Source organism: Mytilus trossulus, chromosome 9, assembly GCF_036588685.1.
Source record: "Mytilus trossulus isolate FHL-02 chromosome 9, PNRI_Mtr1.1.1.hap1, whole genome shotgun sequence".
NCBI lineage: Eukaryota > Metazoa > Mollusca > Bivalvia > Mytilida > Mytilidae > Mytilus > Mytilus trossulus.
Window position 1 is genome coordinate 2,313,347 of NC_086381.1, and position 15,767 is coordinate 2,329,113.

A 15,767-nucleotide genomic window follows, 5' to 3' on the forward strand; every position below is an offset into this window, starting at 1 on the left:
ATGCTTTTCAAATTTGTACTTGTTTTGGCTTTATAACAATTTTGATCTCAGTGTCACTGATGAGTCTTATGTAGACGAAACGAGCGTCTGGCGTATTAAATTATAAGCCTGGCACCTTTAATAACTAATTATATAAAACTACAGGTCGATGCCCCTTCTGATGAAGATTTTATTCCCCAAGGATATTACAAGCCGAGTATCCTGGTATCTAAAGGTCAAAGGTCAACACAAAAATTAATTATGCAGTAATTTAAGATTGTACATGTATAACAAAAAATATTCTACTATTTTCTGAAATTTGTCTTGTTTGTTCAACAAATTAACATAGTTTAGTTTATTAGAGAAAACTCAGCCGCAGAAGACTGCGTAACAGGAGCATATTTATATACACAATATTAATTACAACATAGTTCATCATACAAACATAATGCATTTTTAAATTATACATCTTCAAAAATAAGTTTGTGTTTATTACAGTTTTAAATTAGACAAGCATCTTTTCTACCTTTTGAATAAAAATTGACAGCTTAGACAGCACATTACCATTACTATATTTAAGCATGCCAAGTACTTTTTTTTCATTTGGATATTTTAAATAATATGGAAGTATGAACGTCCCCCTTAAATCCTTAACTTCATAGTTGGTACATTTACATATATAGTGGTATACATCTCCAAGACCAGCTTTACAAAGTGGACAAATCCTCTCATTTCGTGGTACATTTCTCCATCTTCCTGTTTCGATGGGAAACTTTGTATTACATACCCTTAATTTACATATGTTTACCCTATGACCCCGCCTTAATTTTAACAGATATGGTTCCAAGCAACACTCTTCTTTAAAGTGTAGATAAAATTCCCCCCTTGATGAATTGTTTATATCTGAGAACCATTTTTGAATAAACTGGTCCTGGAGACGCTGCCTTACATTAATTTTAATATAATTATAATCAACTTGCTCCGGAAAATTATATAGTTCACAAAAGCCACAATCATTAAACACAGATTTTACATAGTTAAACCACTTAAAATTACAACCTTCATGCTCATGCATGTACCAAAGTAACTTATAAAGTTTACCCGATAGTTTTTTATCATTTGTTGCTAGCTTGTGCCAAAAACATACCATTTTTAACTTGATCTGCAGTTCAAGCGGAAATCTTCCAAGTTCCCCATATACCATATGGCGTAGATGATCGCACACCCAAAGTGCGCTTACAAAACTGTAGATGTAACTTTTCAGTATTATTTTTATTTTCAAACCCCCATATTTCCGAGGAATAGGTCAAAATAGGAACCACCAAAGCATCAAATAATTTTAGCTGTAGATCAATCGGAAGTGAGATATTTTGTATCTTCTTGTAAAGAGCATAAAGTGCTTTTTGAGCTTGGTCTACCAATTTTTTACGAGCTTGAAAGAAATTTCCGTTGTAATTAAACAGCAGACCAAGATAAACATATGAATCTTTAATTTCAATAATTTCATTACATAGTTTAAAAGTAACATTCTTATTATACTTTCTCTTTGAAAAAATTACAATCTTTGTTTTTGTAACATTAACAGTGAGTTTCCACTCAAAACAATATTGCTCAAAACCATCCAGAGCCTTTTGTAACCCTTTTGCCGACTCCGCAAAAATGATTGTGTCATCGGCGTACAGAAGAATAAATAATACATATATGCCTTATCCAATTTTTAAGGTAAGGTAGAATTGTAACTGCTTAAAGTGCAATACACTTGTTTTAGAGGAAAGACAAGACATATATAAGGATGACTGTATCCTTTAATTTTATGCTCGTCTCATGCAATGATGTCAACATATTGATGATGATCTTTCATTTGACTGTATTGATTGTCTTCAGATTCTACTTCATTAAGCTCATATTCTTCAATCTTTCCTATAAGTGTATGAGTATGATGATTAATATACGGTGACCTTGGTTGGATATATGAGCCTCTTCCTGAGCTTTGTTGCATTGCTGTATAAACGTGATCGCCTGGTATAGAACCAATGTCTTCATATGTCCTAGAGGAGAAATAGGTCGTTGATTTTACGTATATTAAGACTTGAAAGATGTATCCATATTGAGTTTATAAAGGACGATGGAACATAATGATGATTTGAGCTGTTGTATTTAAATTTCGGATTGTATGGTGAAAGAGCAATAATCAGGATGAAAATATTTCATACATAATAGCGACTCGAAATACAGAATATGTCAAACAGACCAAGATAAAGAATTGGTCTTACGATTTTAGTATTTCTAATGACTTCACATAATCCTATATTTCTTTAACTAAATCCATGTATATCTATAAAAACAATTTTTTTGTGTATCTTTGTCGTCAGGGCATTTCAAGAAATTCTGATTAAATTTGTATTCTTCAATGATCAACTTCAAATGATAAAACGTGTATTAAAACGTTAGTTTGGTTGAAGAAGCTGATAGCAATATTGTTCAGCAAAAATTTAAACTATGTACTGCTGTCAAATTATACTGGATTGTCTCCTTTCAATTGATAGTAGTTTCAATGGAAGGCCTTTATCTAAACTGACAGCGCAAAAAAAATATTAATTGGGAATTCTGATATTAACAAATATACAGTGTATTTATTAAAATAACTCAAAGGTAAATTCAAACGAGAGAATTTATAAAACGGAACAACTGGGGGAAAAAACTGTACTATTATTTTGCCGACTTAGATTATGCATTTTCAGGTAAATTATGGTATAGACCTGATTATTTAACTAGATAAATCCCCGACTGTCAATACGTTATGCTGCAATAAATTGTTCAATGTGTTTAATTGTTAACAAATGTACCTGATTGTGTCCTTGGCATATCTGTGATGTTTCCTTAAACCTTTAACGAAACAACAAAAATAGTCAAATTGTATTGTTTTTTTTCTTTCATCTTTGTTTCAACTTCTCCTACCAATAAACTTATGGGAAATTATGTTGAAATGTTTTTTAATATTAATTCATATGCAAGGGAAGAGGATCTTGGTTTTTTTATTTACAAACTCTTTTTGTGATGGCGTCAGTTTTTGAGTCATTTGTATGTTTGACGTTGTGTTGTATATCTGTGAATCCTAATTATCGGATCTGATGGGGTTTTTTTTTGGTGTATTGCTCCCTATTATTTTGTTTCTCAATTAATTGGAGGTATATATATATATATTTATAAAAACAAATGTCATACAAGTGTCAGATTAAACTACATATTAACCATGCTTATCACACCATTTCCCTTGGTCAGGAGCAATACAGTTGTTTCCAATTCGTTCTATTGGTAGATCAGCCTGTCATTTTTTTTAATTTCCATTTTGTTTTTGTTAAACCGTTTTGACAATCAAATATAAAAGTTTATAATCATCTTACATCAACACATTTGCGCATCTGTATAATATTGTGTGTGCAGTATCCTCTATACTAAACAATCGCATACCGAATAAATTTCAGTTTGAATCATGCTGAATAAAGGTTTACTAAGTTAGATAACATCAAAATGACGAATTCAGAAATACAGTTTCGTTTTATCAAGATAAAGATATATTTTTATTGGGTCTCGATATATTTAACCGAAATAACGATTTAATAATACGAGATCTCGATATAATAATCCGAGATCTCGATATCATAAATTGGGATAACGATATAGTTATCCGACATCTCTATATAACAATTTCGTTTTATCGAGATAACGATATATGTTTTTTTCGAGATCTCGGTAAAACGATAATGTTTTATCGTGATCTCGAATTAAAAAAAACATATTTTCTAATTTTTTGTGCGTCCCCTTACAGCTTCCGTAGTTCACCGATCGATCACCTATGTTGTGTTGCTTGTATTTTATTGATCATTATAAGCTGCGTAATAATAATAGTTTGTTTAGTTCAAAAATACGTTACTACTTGTTTATTTCCTGTTAAGAATGCGATCCTTGAGAATTGGAATATCACGAGTTCCAGTTGCTGTACAAGTATGTTGGTGTCAATGCAAATGAACATATGTACCTTTTTTCTTCAGCCTTATAATGATAACGATGAATATGATAGATACAAGTACCAAAAGAACGCCTAATAAAGGTCCGACCATAGTAGCTGAAGAGGAGCAGGATGAACTGCTTTCATTTGAATTCTCTACATTCAAAAAAATGAAAAACAAAATTATGATAATAATAATAAGTTTCACTGTTAAAAAATAGTGTCTATCAAATTAAAGTCTTCAAAACATTTTCAAAATCTTATAGTAGACTTATTGCGTTTCAAGATTTTTGACACATTATATTCAAAAATTATTGTTACAAATTCCAAAGTATGAGTAAAACAGCATTTTAAATGCAATATTATATGCCTTTTAAATTTATCTTTAGCAAGCACGAACCTTAATATTGTTGTAAACTTTTGAATCCATTGAATATACATGGTAGCATTTCAATCCAATGTAAACAAGCGACGCAGAATGTAATTCTAAACCTATGCAAAGTTATTTAAATCCTTTAAAAAAATGGTATACGTATTTAAGCAAACTCTTTGCGCTTGCTTTTTTAAAAATTTAACAGTTAATGAAGACTTATTGTGTAAATACCTCCTGGAGAATTACCCAATCCAAAGTACGGTTTCTTCGTGGACGAAATCAAGTTTGTCACATTTTGCAACCCTTCTTTTCCAGTTATCATAGTTGCAGAACTACCCCATCTTAAATATGATTTATCCGTTGTTGTCATTATAGCTGTTGCATTGAGAGATCCTACACTTGTATTCGTCAGTCTTGTAGAATTATCTGATCCCCAGTACGGTTTCTCCGTTGTAGACATCAAGTCTGTTACATTAGAAGATTCTACTGTACCAGTTGGAAGAATACTTCTGGTTAATTTATGCTGTCCCAAATACGATTTTTCCGTTGATGAAACTTGATAGAATCCCATTCTGAAATGGATGCTGATCTTTATCGAATGTAAAATGATATTTGTTTTTTGTTCCTTTTTCGTACATAAATTAGGTCGTTAGTTAACTAGTTTAAATTGTTTTACATTGTCATTTTGGGGCCTTTTATGGATGACTATACAGTAAGGGTGTTCATCGTTGTTAAAGGCCGTACGGTGATCTATAGCTGTTAATTTCAGGGTCATGTGGTCTATTATGGAGAGTTGTCTCATTGGCAATGAAACCACATCTTTTTTATATGTAATTTTAAATATGTACCACACCAACAAACGACAACTAATGAAATACACGCTCCTGACTTGTGGAAAAAAAGTAAAATCACAAAATAACTGAACTCCAAGGAAAATTTAAAACGAAAACTCCCTGGTCAATTTTAAAAATCAAAAGCCCTGACACATCGAACGAATGGATGACTGTCATATTCCTGACTTGGAACATGAATTTTCTTAAGTAGAAAATGGTGGATTAAACCTGGTTTTATAGCTAGCTAAACCTCTCACTTGTACGACAGTCGCATCAAATTCCATTTTATTGACAACGATGCGCGCTTAAAACAAACAGACGTTTTGTTTATATAGATAAGACCGTTGGTTTTCCCGTTTGAATGGTTTTACACTATTAATTTGGGGGCCCTTTATAGCTTGTTGTTCGGTGTGAGCCAAGGCTCCGTGTTGAAGACCGTACTTTAACCTATAATGGTTTACTTTTTAAATTGTTATTTGGATGGAGAGTTGTCTCATTGGTACTCACACCACATCTTCCTATATCTATTAAAATCAGTTGAAAAAGGCAGATAGATTTTTGAACAAGGAAAGAAATCATAAACGTATGTACAATTCTGAATCACCTATATTCTGATTAATTGTTGATTCAAAATAGGAATATGTATATTGGCTTATTTAAGCCTTTTGTAATGGCTGCCGTCATGATAAGGCAAAATGGCTGCAATGCAAATTAGCAAAGTACCCCATATTGTGCCGTATGGTTTTGCTCTAGTGTTTTGAATTGCCATATAGATGTTTTGTTTGCACTACAGTGTTTTGTTTTGCCATTGGGATGTTTTGATTTGCCATATAGATGTTTTGTTTGCTCTACAGTGTTTTGTTTTGCCATTGGGATGTTTTGTTTTGCCATATAGATGTTTTGTTTGCTCTACAGTGTTTTGTTTTGCCATTGGGATGTTTTGTTTTGCCATAAAGATGTTTTGTTTGCTCTACAGTGTTTTGTTTTGCCATTGGGATGTTTTGTTTTGCCATATAGGTGTTTTGTTTTGCCATTGGGATGTTTTGTTTTGCCATATATATGTTTTGTTTGCTCTACAGTGTTTTATTTTGCCATTGGGATGTTTTGTTTTGCCCTATATATGTTTTGTTTGTCCTACAGTGTTTTGTTTTGCCATTGGGATGTTTTGTTTTACCCTAAATATGTTTTGTTTTTGCCACAGATGTACTGTTTTGCTATAGAGATGTTTTGTTTTGCCAGAGCGATGGCGATATCGTGTGTTGACATGGAGGTTTCATTTGTGTTTCATAGAAAGTCAGAATATAATAAATAAATACTTACGCTGACTGATATTTGCTATAGAGTGTTTTGTTTTGCCAGAGCGATAGCGATATCGTGTGTTAACATGGAGATTTCACTTGTGTTTCATAGAAAGTCAGAATATAATAAATAAATACCTACGTTTAATGATATTTCTTCACTACGAAATGTCTTCATGTACAAAAATGTATGTATTAATTAAAGTAAACAAGATACTTAAATTGACTTATCGGAAACAAAGCAATGTCATTTACCCACTTAGTTAATTTGTCAATTGAATCGTGGAACAACAGGAAATGTAAATAAATGTAACATTCTTCCTTCACTTGTAAATATATTTTGTAGTGAAATATCTTGAACCAAATCGATGTTTTCACATATGAAATAAAAATAGTTTTTAAAACTTACTAACAAGAGGTATTTGTAATTATGTTCTAAATTCACTCTGTTCAAACGAACATAAAGTATTTATGTGCTAAATCTCTCTAGATTTTTGTAAAGCATACATATCTGAGCACATTCAGATTTGTACCTTTATACGATAAAGGCATCATAGAAAACTAAATACATATTTAGGTACTGTTAGGCGCAATGACCATCTCAATTTTAATAAATATAGATCCAGAGATCACAATATTTCTAATATCAAACACCATTAACAGTTCATGTTTTGAATACGGCAACCATGCATCTATGAAAACAAATCCCGGTTTATAAATATCACACAATCAACAATACCGGTAAAAGACAGCTATCAAACATCTACAAAATATATACAAAACACATTAATTCTTTACATACAACTTCAATACATTAAAAAACAGATTTCTTAATGAAAATTAAACTTCAATACAAAGGAAACGTACGATAATGGTCACTGCCCAAACCTCGATAGTTAAATCTCGTGCAAACTTTCATTATATACTGACCGCCAAAACCGGTTTACTACTATTGTGAAAACACAATAGAGTAAATTACATACTTCAAAAATCATACGCGAACCGCACATAAGTATATTTATGTTCTAAATTCACTCTGTTCAAACGAACATAAAGTATTTATGTGCTAAATCTCTCTAGATTTTTGTAAAGCATACATATCTGAGCACATTCAGATATGTACCTTTATACGATAAAGGCATCATAGAAAACTAAATACATATTTAGGTACTGTTAGGCGCAATGACCATCTCGACGCACAAAGAAAGCAAACTTGATGTTAAGTACATATTATATACCAAGATTTTGAGATACTGACAATCGCTTCTGTAAACTTTCTAATACATAGCCATCTTTAGCTTGGTCGGATTTCCACCGACCATGTATTTTGAATAACCTATCTGAAATATTGTTTTGAGCGGCAGCTGTTGCACCACCCGATCTAAAACTATGCAAACCAAAATCTTTAGAGTTACAACCAATCTCTGATAATGCGCATTTAATTAATTCTCTCGCTCTGGTATACGACAAACTATCGTTTTTCTTCCTTAGAACAAAATTCTTCGATTTCTTCAAAAATGACAAAGGTCTAAATATATACATATCTGAAGACAAATCAATATTTGCTTCTTTTAAATAACAGTCTAAAATTGTACATGGACATTGTGGAGTGTCAAGCTTTGAAATCAAAACATGTCTGCCTTTCCTGTAACAGTCTGTTTTATTCTTCTCAATAAAAATGTCTATATATTGATTACAAACTGAAATGTGCTTTGCTTTTATACTACAAAGTTCTTGATACCTTAAAAATCCGGTATAAGATAGTGCGCACATTGTTAATAGGCGTAAATCTTTAAGAGAACGACCAATTGAATTGTACTTCAAAAACAATTTGATCATAATATCAGAAGTAACTGGACTCTTTTTCTCTATAGGTCTGTTCAACTTTCTTCTTGATGCTTCTACGATCAATCTAACCATTTCAGAATCACATGGATTAGCTACCCCAGCAAGATTATGTGCCCATTTAATTCCATAAAAAGCGGATTCTATAACGCTATAATGATTAGCTGATTGAATTAAATTTTGTAAATATAGAGATATAGGAAGATGTGGTGTGAGTGCCAATGAGACAACTCTCCATCCAAATAACAATTTAAAAATTAAACCATTATAGGTTAAAGTACGGCCTTCAACACGGAGCCTTGGCTCACACCGAACAACAAGCTATAAAGGGCCCCAAAATTACTAGTGTAAAACCATTCAAACGGGAAAACCAACGGTCTAATCTATATAAACAAAACGAGAAACGAGAAACACGTATATATTACATAAACAAACGACAACTACTGTACATCAGATTCCTGACTTAGGACAGGTGCAAACATTTGCAGCGGGATTAAACGTTTTAATGGGCCCAAACCTTCTCCCTTTTTCTGAAACAATAGCATAACATCACAACATATAAAAACATACGATAAAATATCAATTAGCAGACTTAACTCAATCAAAAAACGTATGATTACACAAAGAATAGACCTACATACAATTCTTGACAGGGTAATACACATTTAATTTCAGAGTATTTTTCAGTCCATTTAACGAATCTTTTGAAATATCCAGCATATTTTTCAACTGTAGATTTTGCACGAGCATCAATAATGGTTGAAGATAAACTATTAAACAATGATTTAAGTTCAGGATGTTTAATCTGCTCGTTCTGTGACCAAAATCCAACAGAAAATATTGTCTACAAAATATATATATACAAAATAAAGTTATAAATATAAAATACAGTACCTTGAAACTATATCCATACTAGTCCAGTGACTTGGTTAAACAATGCAATCTATAACAATAGTCCAGCGACCAATAAGATGAGGGTCCAGTGACCACAAAAGGCAGTCCAATGCGTGTACACAGTCACACCATAGCAAAATGCAATACCCAGTGGTAATATAAATCTGTAAAATAAATATACATATTACACAACCGAAGCATTTAAACGTACAGCTAATATTTTCCCGTGAAATTTGCCATTAGCAAACAAAGAGTTTAAATTGTTACCAGCAACAAAAATTCTTTCCGCTTCATGAAATTCTAGAACATCAACAACATAACAAGCGTATTCTGAGTTCTGTTTAAAAATCAAAGGCCAAAATGCAGCAGACTGCCATTTAGGAACAACAAGTGTACCCTCTGCTCTACAAGAAACTAAATGGTTAATACAGTTACTAACTAGACTAATTGGCGGAACTAACCAATTGTTCTCGCCATGCCAGATATGCCCCAATCATCAATGTCAATAATTCTACTCAAAGCATCAGCCTTTTCGTTTTCCTCTCTAGGAATCCACTGTGCATATAATGAAATATTGCACGACACACAAGTATTAAAAATTGATAAAGCTAAACATTGCAAGTGTGGTAATTTACTTCCTTTCTTAATAATACTAACAGCATTTTGATTATCTGTGAAAAAAGTAACTGAACTGTGTTCTAATACTTTCGCAAAACTATCTAATGCTAATTCAATTGCTTTGATTTCTCTCCAAGTGGAGCTTTTTGTTGCCTCTGTCACAGACCACTGTCTGTGTGCAATATAATCAGTACCTTGCAAATAACCTCCTGCACCTATATCACTAGCATCAGTGAAAACATTGAATTCAGAATTATTCCGTAATAACGGTACTGGCTTCAAACAGTGAATGTTTTGCTTCCAAAACATAATTTCTTGAATACTGTCTGAGTGCTGTCTCAAATCAACGTACTGATCCCAGTCTTGTCTTAAATTTATAACAGAAAAAGTACACCTTGTCATAATTTGAGTAACATTTCCAATAGCTGGTGAAAAGGAAATTATTTTTCCACATAATTTAGCTAATAACCTAATTTTAACTTTAAAAGCTTTAGACAGAATTACATCAATCAAATTGACAAAATTTTCTATTTTAATTAACGGCAACTCCATCAAAGAACTTTTCAAATTCCAAGTGAAACCAAGCCAAAGTAAAGTTTGAACAGGTGTCCATATACACTTGTCCTTGTTTGGAACAAAACCTGACAATATCAAATCGTTTTTGACCCTCACAGACTGTTCACAACATAGCTTCTCAGTCTCCGCTAAACATAAACCATCATCTAAATACACTGTAATTTTGATACCGTCTTTGCGCCAGTGAGCAATTAAAGGTCTTACAACTTTAGTGAATACGTACCCCGCTGAACAGAGTCCAAACGGTAAAACTGTAAAAACAAAATATTTTACCGTTTCACCAAACTTCCAAGAAAACCCCAAATATTTCTGACGATTGGGGAAAATGTTTATGTGATGATATCCTGCTTTTAAATCAAAAGCAAATCCATAACAATCGCTTGTCAAAAACTGACTGGCAGTTTTCCAGTCCTCAAACTTAATCTTACTGTAAACAACTTGTTTATTTACGTGTCTCAAATCTAAAATTAAACGACCTTTACCTGATGAATTAATCGATACAGTTAGCAGGTGGCAGTTAGGTCCGCTGCTGTATGCCCTGAGGTAATCGGTGCCCTGAGGTAATCGTGGCAGTGCGTCATTGATTAAATACGCACGAAAATATAGTTCTTATTAAGATAGATCTTAATACCAAATTTTAATATGACCAAGTACCAAAGATGTCAACAAACTTCCCAAATGATTTTATTATTTGTATTCACCGATCATTCATTTCGTATGTACGTGTAGGGTGGGGATGGATGGCTGGTAAAATTATAAACTTTTTTTTTTTTTTTTTATAAAAGTTCAATTAATGATCTGAAGTATTCATTCATGACAAGGTTACCTGAGGTAACCCCAATTATAACAACAAATACAACCATTAAACTCAAGTCAACTGAGGTAATTTATATATACATCACATAAACAATACAAATATATGAAGTCCTACATTCTAAATTAAAAAATTGTGTAATTAAAATATAAATGTATACACTAGCAAAGTATGTACTAAAAATTCTTTCATTGCAGGGTTACCTGAGGTAACCAAAACAATAACAGCAAATACAACCTATTTAACTCAAGTTAATTCAGATCACCTTTACATATACATCACATAAAAAATATAACTTCAAAGAATTCCTTCATTAAAAATTAAGAGGTTGGTTTATTACACCATAAATGCATATACTAGCAAAGTATCTACTAAATATTCTGTCATGCACGGTTACCTCAGGTAACTCATAAAATAGAAACAAGTATTATCTATTCATATCAAGTTGACTTAAGTCGCCTTTCCAATATATCACATAAACAATACCCATCTATGAAGTCCTACATTTAAAATAAAGAAATTGTTGATTACAACATAAATGTTTACACTAGCAAACTATCTAAAAAGCATTCTTCATAACATGGGTACCTGAGGTAACCCCAGACATAATTACAAATATAACTCATATAACTGAAGTTAACTGAGGTCACCTTTACATGTGCATCACATAAACAATACAACTTTCATGAAGTCCTACATTTAAAATAAAGAAGTTTGTTTATTACAATTGATATAAACACTAGCAAAGTGTCTACGAATGATTCATTCATTACAGGGTTACCTCAGGTAACCATAACAATAATAACAAAGATAACCCATATAACTCAAGTTAACTGAGGTCACCTTTATATATATACATCACATAAACAAAACAACGTTAATGAAGTCCTACATTTGAAATAAAGAAGTTTGTTTATTACAATTAATGTAAACAATAGCAAAGATTCTACAAAGAATTCATTCCTTACAGGGTTACCTCAGGTAACCATAACAATAACAACAAATACAACCCATATAACTCAAGTAAACTCAGGTATCACCTTTAAATATATATGCATCACATGAACCATACAAATCTATGAAGTCCTACATTTTTAAATTAAGAAATTGTGTAAAATATAAATGTATACACTTACAAAGTATATACTAAGAATTCTTTCATAGCAGGGTTACCTGAGGTAACCAATACAAAAACAACAAAACAACCTATTTAACTCAAGTTAATTCAGATCACCTTCACATATACATCACATAAACAATATAACTTTAATGAATACCTACATTAAAAATGAAGAAGTTGATTTATTACACCATAAATGGTTATACTAGCAAAGTATCTACTAAATATTATGTCATGACAGGTTACCTCAGGTAACCCATGAAATAGAAACAAGCATTATCCATTCATATCAAGTTAACTTAAGTCGCCTTTCAGAAATATCACATAAACAATACACATCTATGAAGTCCTACACTTAAAATAAAGAATTTGTCCGATTACAACATAAATGTTTACACTAGCAAACTATCTCAAAAGCATTCGTCATAACATGGGTACCTGAGGTAACCCCAGACATAATTACAAATATAACCCACTTAACTCAAGTTAACTGAGGTCACCTTTATATATATACATCACATAAACAATACAACTTTCATGAAGTCCTTCATTTGAAATAAAGAAGTTTGTTTATTACAATTAATGTAAACAATAGCAAAGATTCTACAAAGAATTCATTCCCTACAGGGTTACCTCAGGTAACCATAACAATAACAACAAATACAACCCATATAACTCAAGTAAACTTAGGTATCACCTTTAAATATATTTGCATCACATGAACCATACAAATCTATGAAGTCCTACATTTTTAAATTAAGAAATTGTGTAATTAAAATATAAATGTATACACTTACAAAGTATATACTAACAATTCTTTCATAGCAGGGTTACCTGAGGTAACCAATACAAAAACAACAAAAACAACCTATTTAACTCAAGTTAATTCAGATCATCTTTACATACACATCACATAAACAATATAACTTTAATGAATTCCTACATTAAAAATGAAGAAGTTGATTTATTACACCATAAATGGTTATACTAGCAAAGTATCTACTAAATATTCTGTCATGACAGGTTACCTCAGGTAACCCATGAAATAGAAACAAGTAGTATCATTCATATCAAGTTAACTTAAGTCGCCTTTAATGAATATCACATAAACAATACACATCAATGAAGTCCTACATTTTAAAATAAAGAAATTGTTTGATTACAACATAAATGTTAACACTAGCAAACTATCTCAAAAGCATTCTTCATAACATGGGTACCTGAGGTAACCCCAGACATAATTACAAATATAACACACCTAACTGAAGTAAACTGAGGTCACCTTAACATGTGCATCACATAAGCAATACAAATTTCATGAAGTCCTACATTTGAAATAAAGAAGTTTGTCTATTACAATTACTGTAAACACTAGCAAAGTATTTTCGAAGAATTCATTCATTACAGGGTTACCTGAGAGACAGGGTTACCTCAGGTAACCTAATAATAACAACAAATACAACCCTTTTAACTCAAGTTTACTCAGGTAACATATATCTATACATCGCATAAACAAAACAAATCTATGAAGTCCTACATTTTAAATTAAGAAATTGTGTAATTACAACATCAATGCATATACTAGCAAAGTATCTACGAAGTATTCTTTCATAACAGGGTTACCTCAGGTAACCCCAAAAATAACAGTAAATATAATCAATTCAAATTAAGTTAACTAAAGTTGCCTTTCTTAAATATCATATAAACAATACACATCTATGAAGTTCAAATTTATAAAAAAGTAAATCGTTTATTACAACTTAAATGTATATTCTGGAAAACTATCTACATATAAGTATTCTTACATGACAGGATAACCTCGGGTAACCATAACAATAACATCAAATAAAAAATACAAATCTATGAAGTCCTACATTTTCAAATTAAGAAATTGTGTGATTAAAATAAAAATGTATACACTAGCATAGTATCTACTAATATTTTGTTCATAACAGGGTTACCTGAGGTAACCAAAGCAATAACAGCAATTACAACCAATTTAACTCAAGTTAATTCAGATCACCTTTACATTTACATCTCATAAACAATATAACTTCAATGAATATCTACATTGAAAATGAAGAAGTTGGTTTATTATACCATAAATACATATACTAACAAAGTATCTACTAAGTATTCTGTCATGACAGTGTTACCTCGGGTAACCCATAAAATAGCTTCAAGTATAATCCATTTAAATCGAGTTGAGACAGATTGCATTTTCTAAATATCGCGTAAACAATTTACATCTGTAAAGTCCTACATGTAAAATAAAGAAATTGTTTGATTACAACATAAATGTTGACACTAGCAAACTATCTAATAAGCATTCTTTCATAACAGGGGTACCTGAGGTAACCCCAAATATAATTGCAAATATAACCCACTTAGCTGAAGTTATTTGAGATCACCTTTACATATATATATCCCATAAACAACATAACTTCAATGAAGTCCTACATTCAAAATGAATAAGTTGGTTTATTACAATTAATGTAAAGACTAGCAAAGTATCTACGAAGTATTCCTTCATGACAGGGTTACCTCAGGTAACCCCAATTTTAACACCAAATACAACCCATTTAACTCAAGTGAACTCGTGTAACATTTACTTATAATCGCATAAACAATACAAATCTATGAAGTCTTACATTTTAAATTAACAAGTTGTGTAATTACAGCATAAATGCATATACCAGCAAAGTATCTACGAAGTATTCTTTCATAACAGGATTACCTCAGGTAACCCAAAAAATAACAACAAATATAATCGATTCAAATCAAATTAACATAAGATTGCAGTCTTGTTATTGGCTGCTCCATAGGCTTACATGCATAACAGCTGATCTTAGAAAAAAAATTCATGTTCATACCATGGATGTACAAAAGTGAAATTGTGATTTAATTGAAAAAAGGGGGTCTTGCCACGAAGAATAAAACGTTACGCAATCTTGAAGTCAACTAATTTTTTTTCTACTTTCTGTTTGCTATTTTTACTAGACCTCACCACTTCAAGTAAACATGATATCCTTCCTTTTTCCTTGAATGATATCTCCAAAAGATGCAAGATTTTGTAAAAAGTCTATATTTATGTTTCCATTTACCATAAACCTATAAACAAACAGAAAAAAATGACTTCAGAAAAAAATTCAGTCTACTAAATTATCTGTAAATCTCATTCTTGTCTATCTTAATGAATAACCTGACCATGCACAGTTTTTACAGTGGTTCACTGAGGTAACCTGACCATGCACAAGAATACAATGGTTCCCTGAGGTAACCTGACCATGCACATTAGTACAATGGTTCCCTGAGGAAACCTACCATACACAGTAGTACAATGGTTCCTGAAGTAATCTGACCAGGCACAGTAGTGCAATTGTTCCCTGAGGTAACCTGACCATGCAC

General features: G+C 31.6%; 1 protein-coding gene across 1 annotated transcript; it reads right to left on the bottom strand.

Annotated features, from left to right (window-relative positions):
- Nucleotides 1-1,766: 1,766 nt before the first annotated feature.
- Nucleotides 1,767-6,742, bottom strand: LOC134684284 (uncharacterized). Its single transcript, XM_063543570.1, has 5 exons — nucleotides 6,635-6,742; nucleotides 4,593-4,933; nucleotides 4,019-4,144; nucleotides 2,826-2,865; nucleotides 1,767-2,027 (listed from the first exon to the last, which is right to left on the bottom strand). Exons 2-5 carry the CDS (start codon nucleotides 4,930-4,932, stop codon nucleotides 1,802-1,804), a joined length of 732 nt encoding a protein of 243 aa, XP_063399640.1. The 5' UTR covers nucleotide 4,933; nucleotides 6,635-6,742; the 3' UTR covers nucleotides 1,767-1,801.
- Nucleotides 6,743-15,767: the final 9,025 nt, after the last annotated feature.

Coding starts and splice junctions, on each gene's coding strand:
- LOC134684284 (XM_063543570.1), bottom strand. CDS start 4,932: ATGGGATTCTATCAAGTTTCATCAACGGAAAAATCGTATTTGGGACAG. Junction 4,145..4,592: donor ATTGGGTAATTCTCCAGGAG/GTATTTACACAA, acceptor TTTTGAATGTAG/AGAATTCAAATGAAAGCAGT. Junction 2,028..2,825: donor TATGCCAAGGACACAATCAG/GTACATTTGTTA, acceptor TTTCTCCTCTAG/GACATATGAAGACATTGGTT.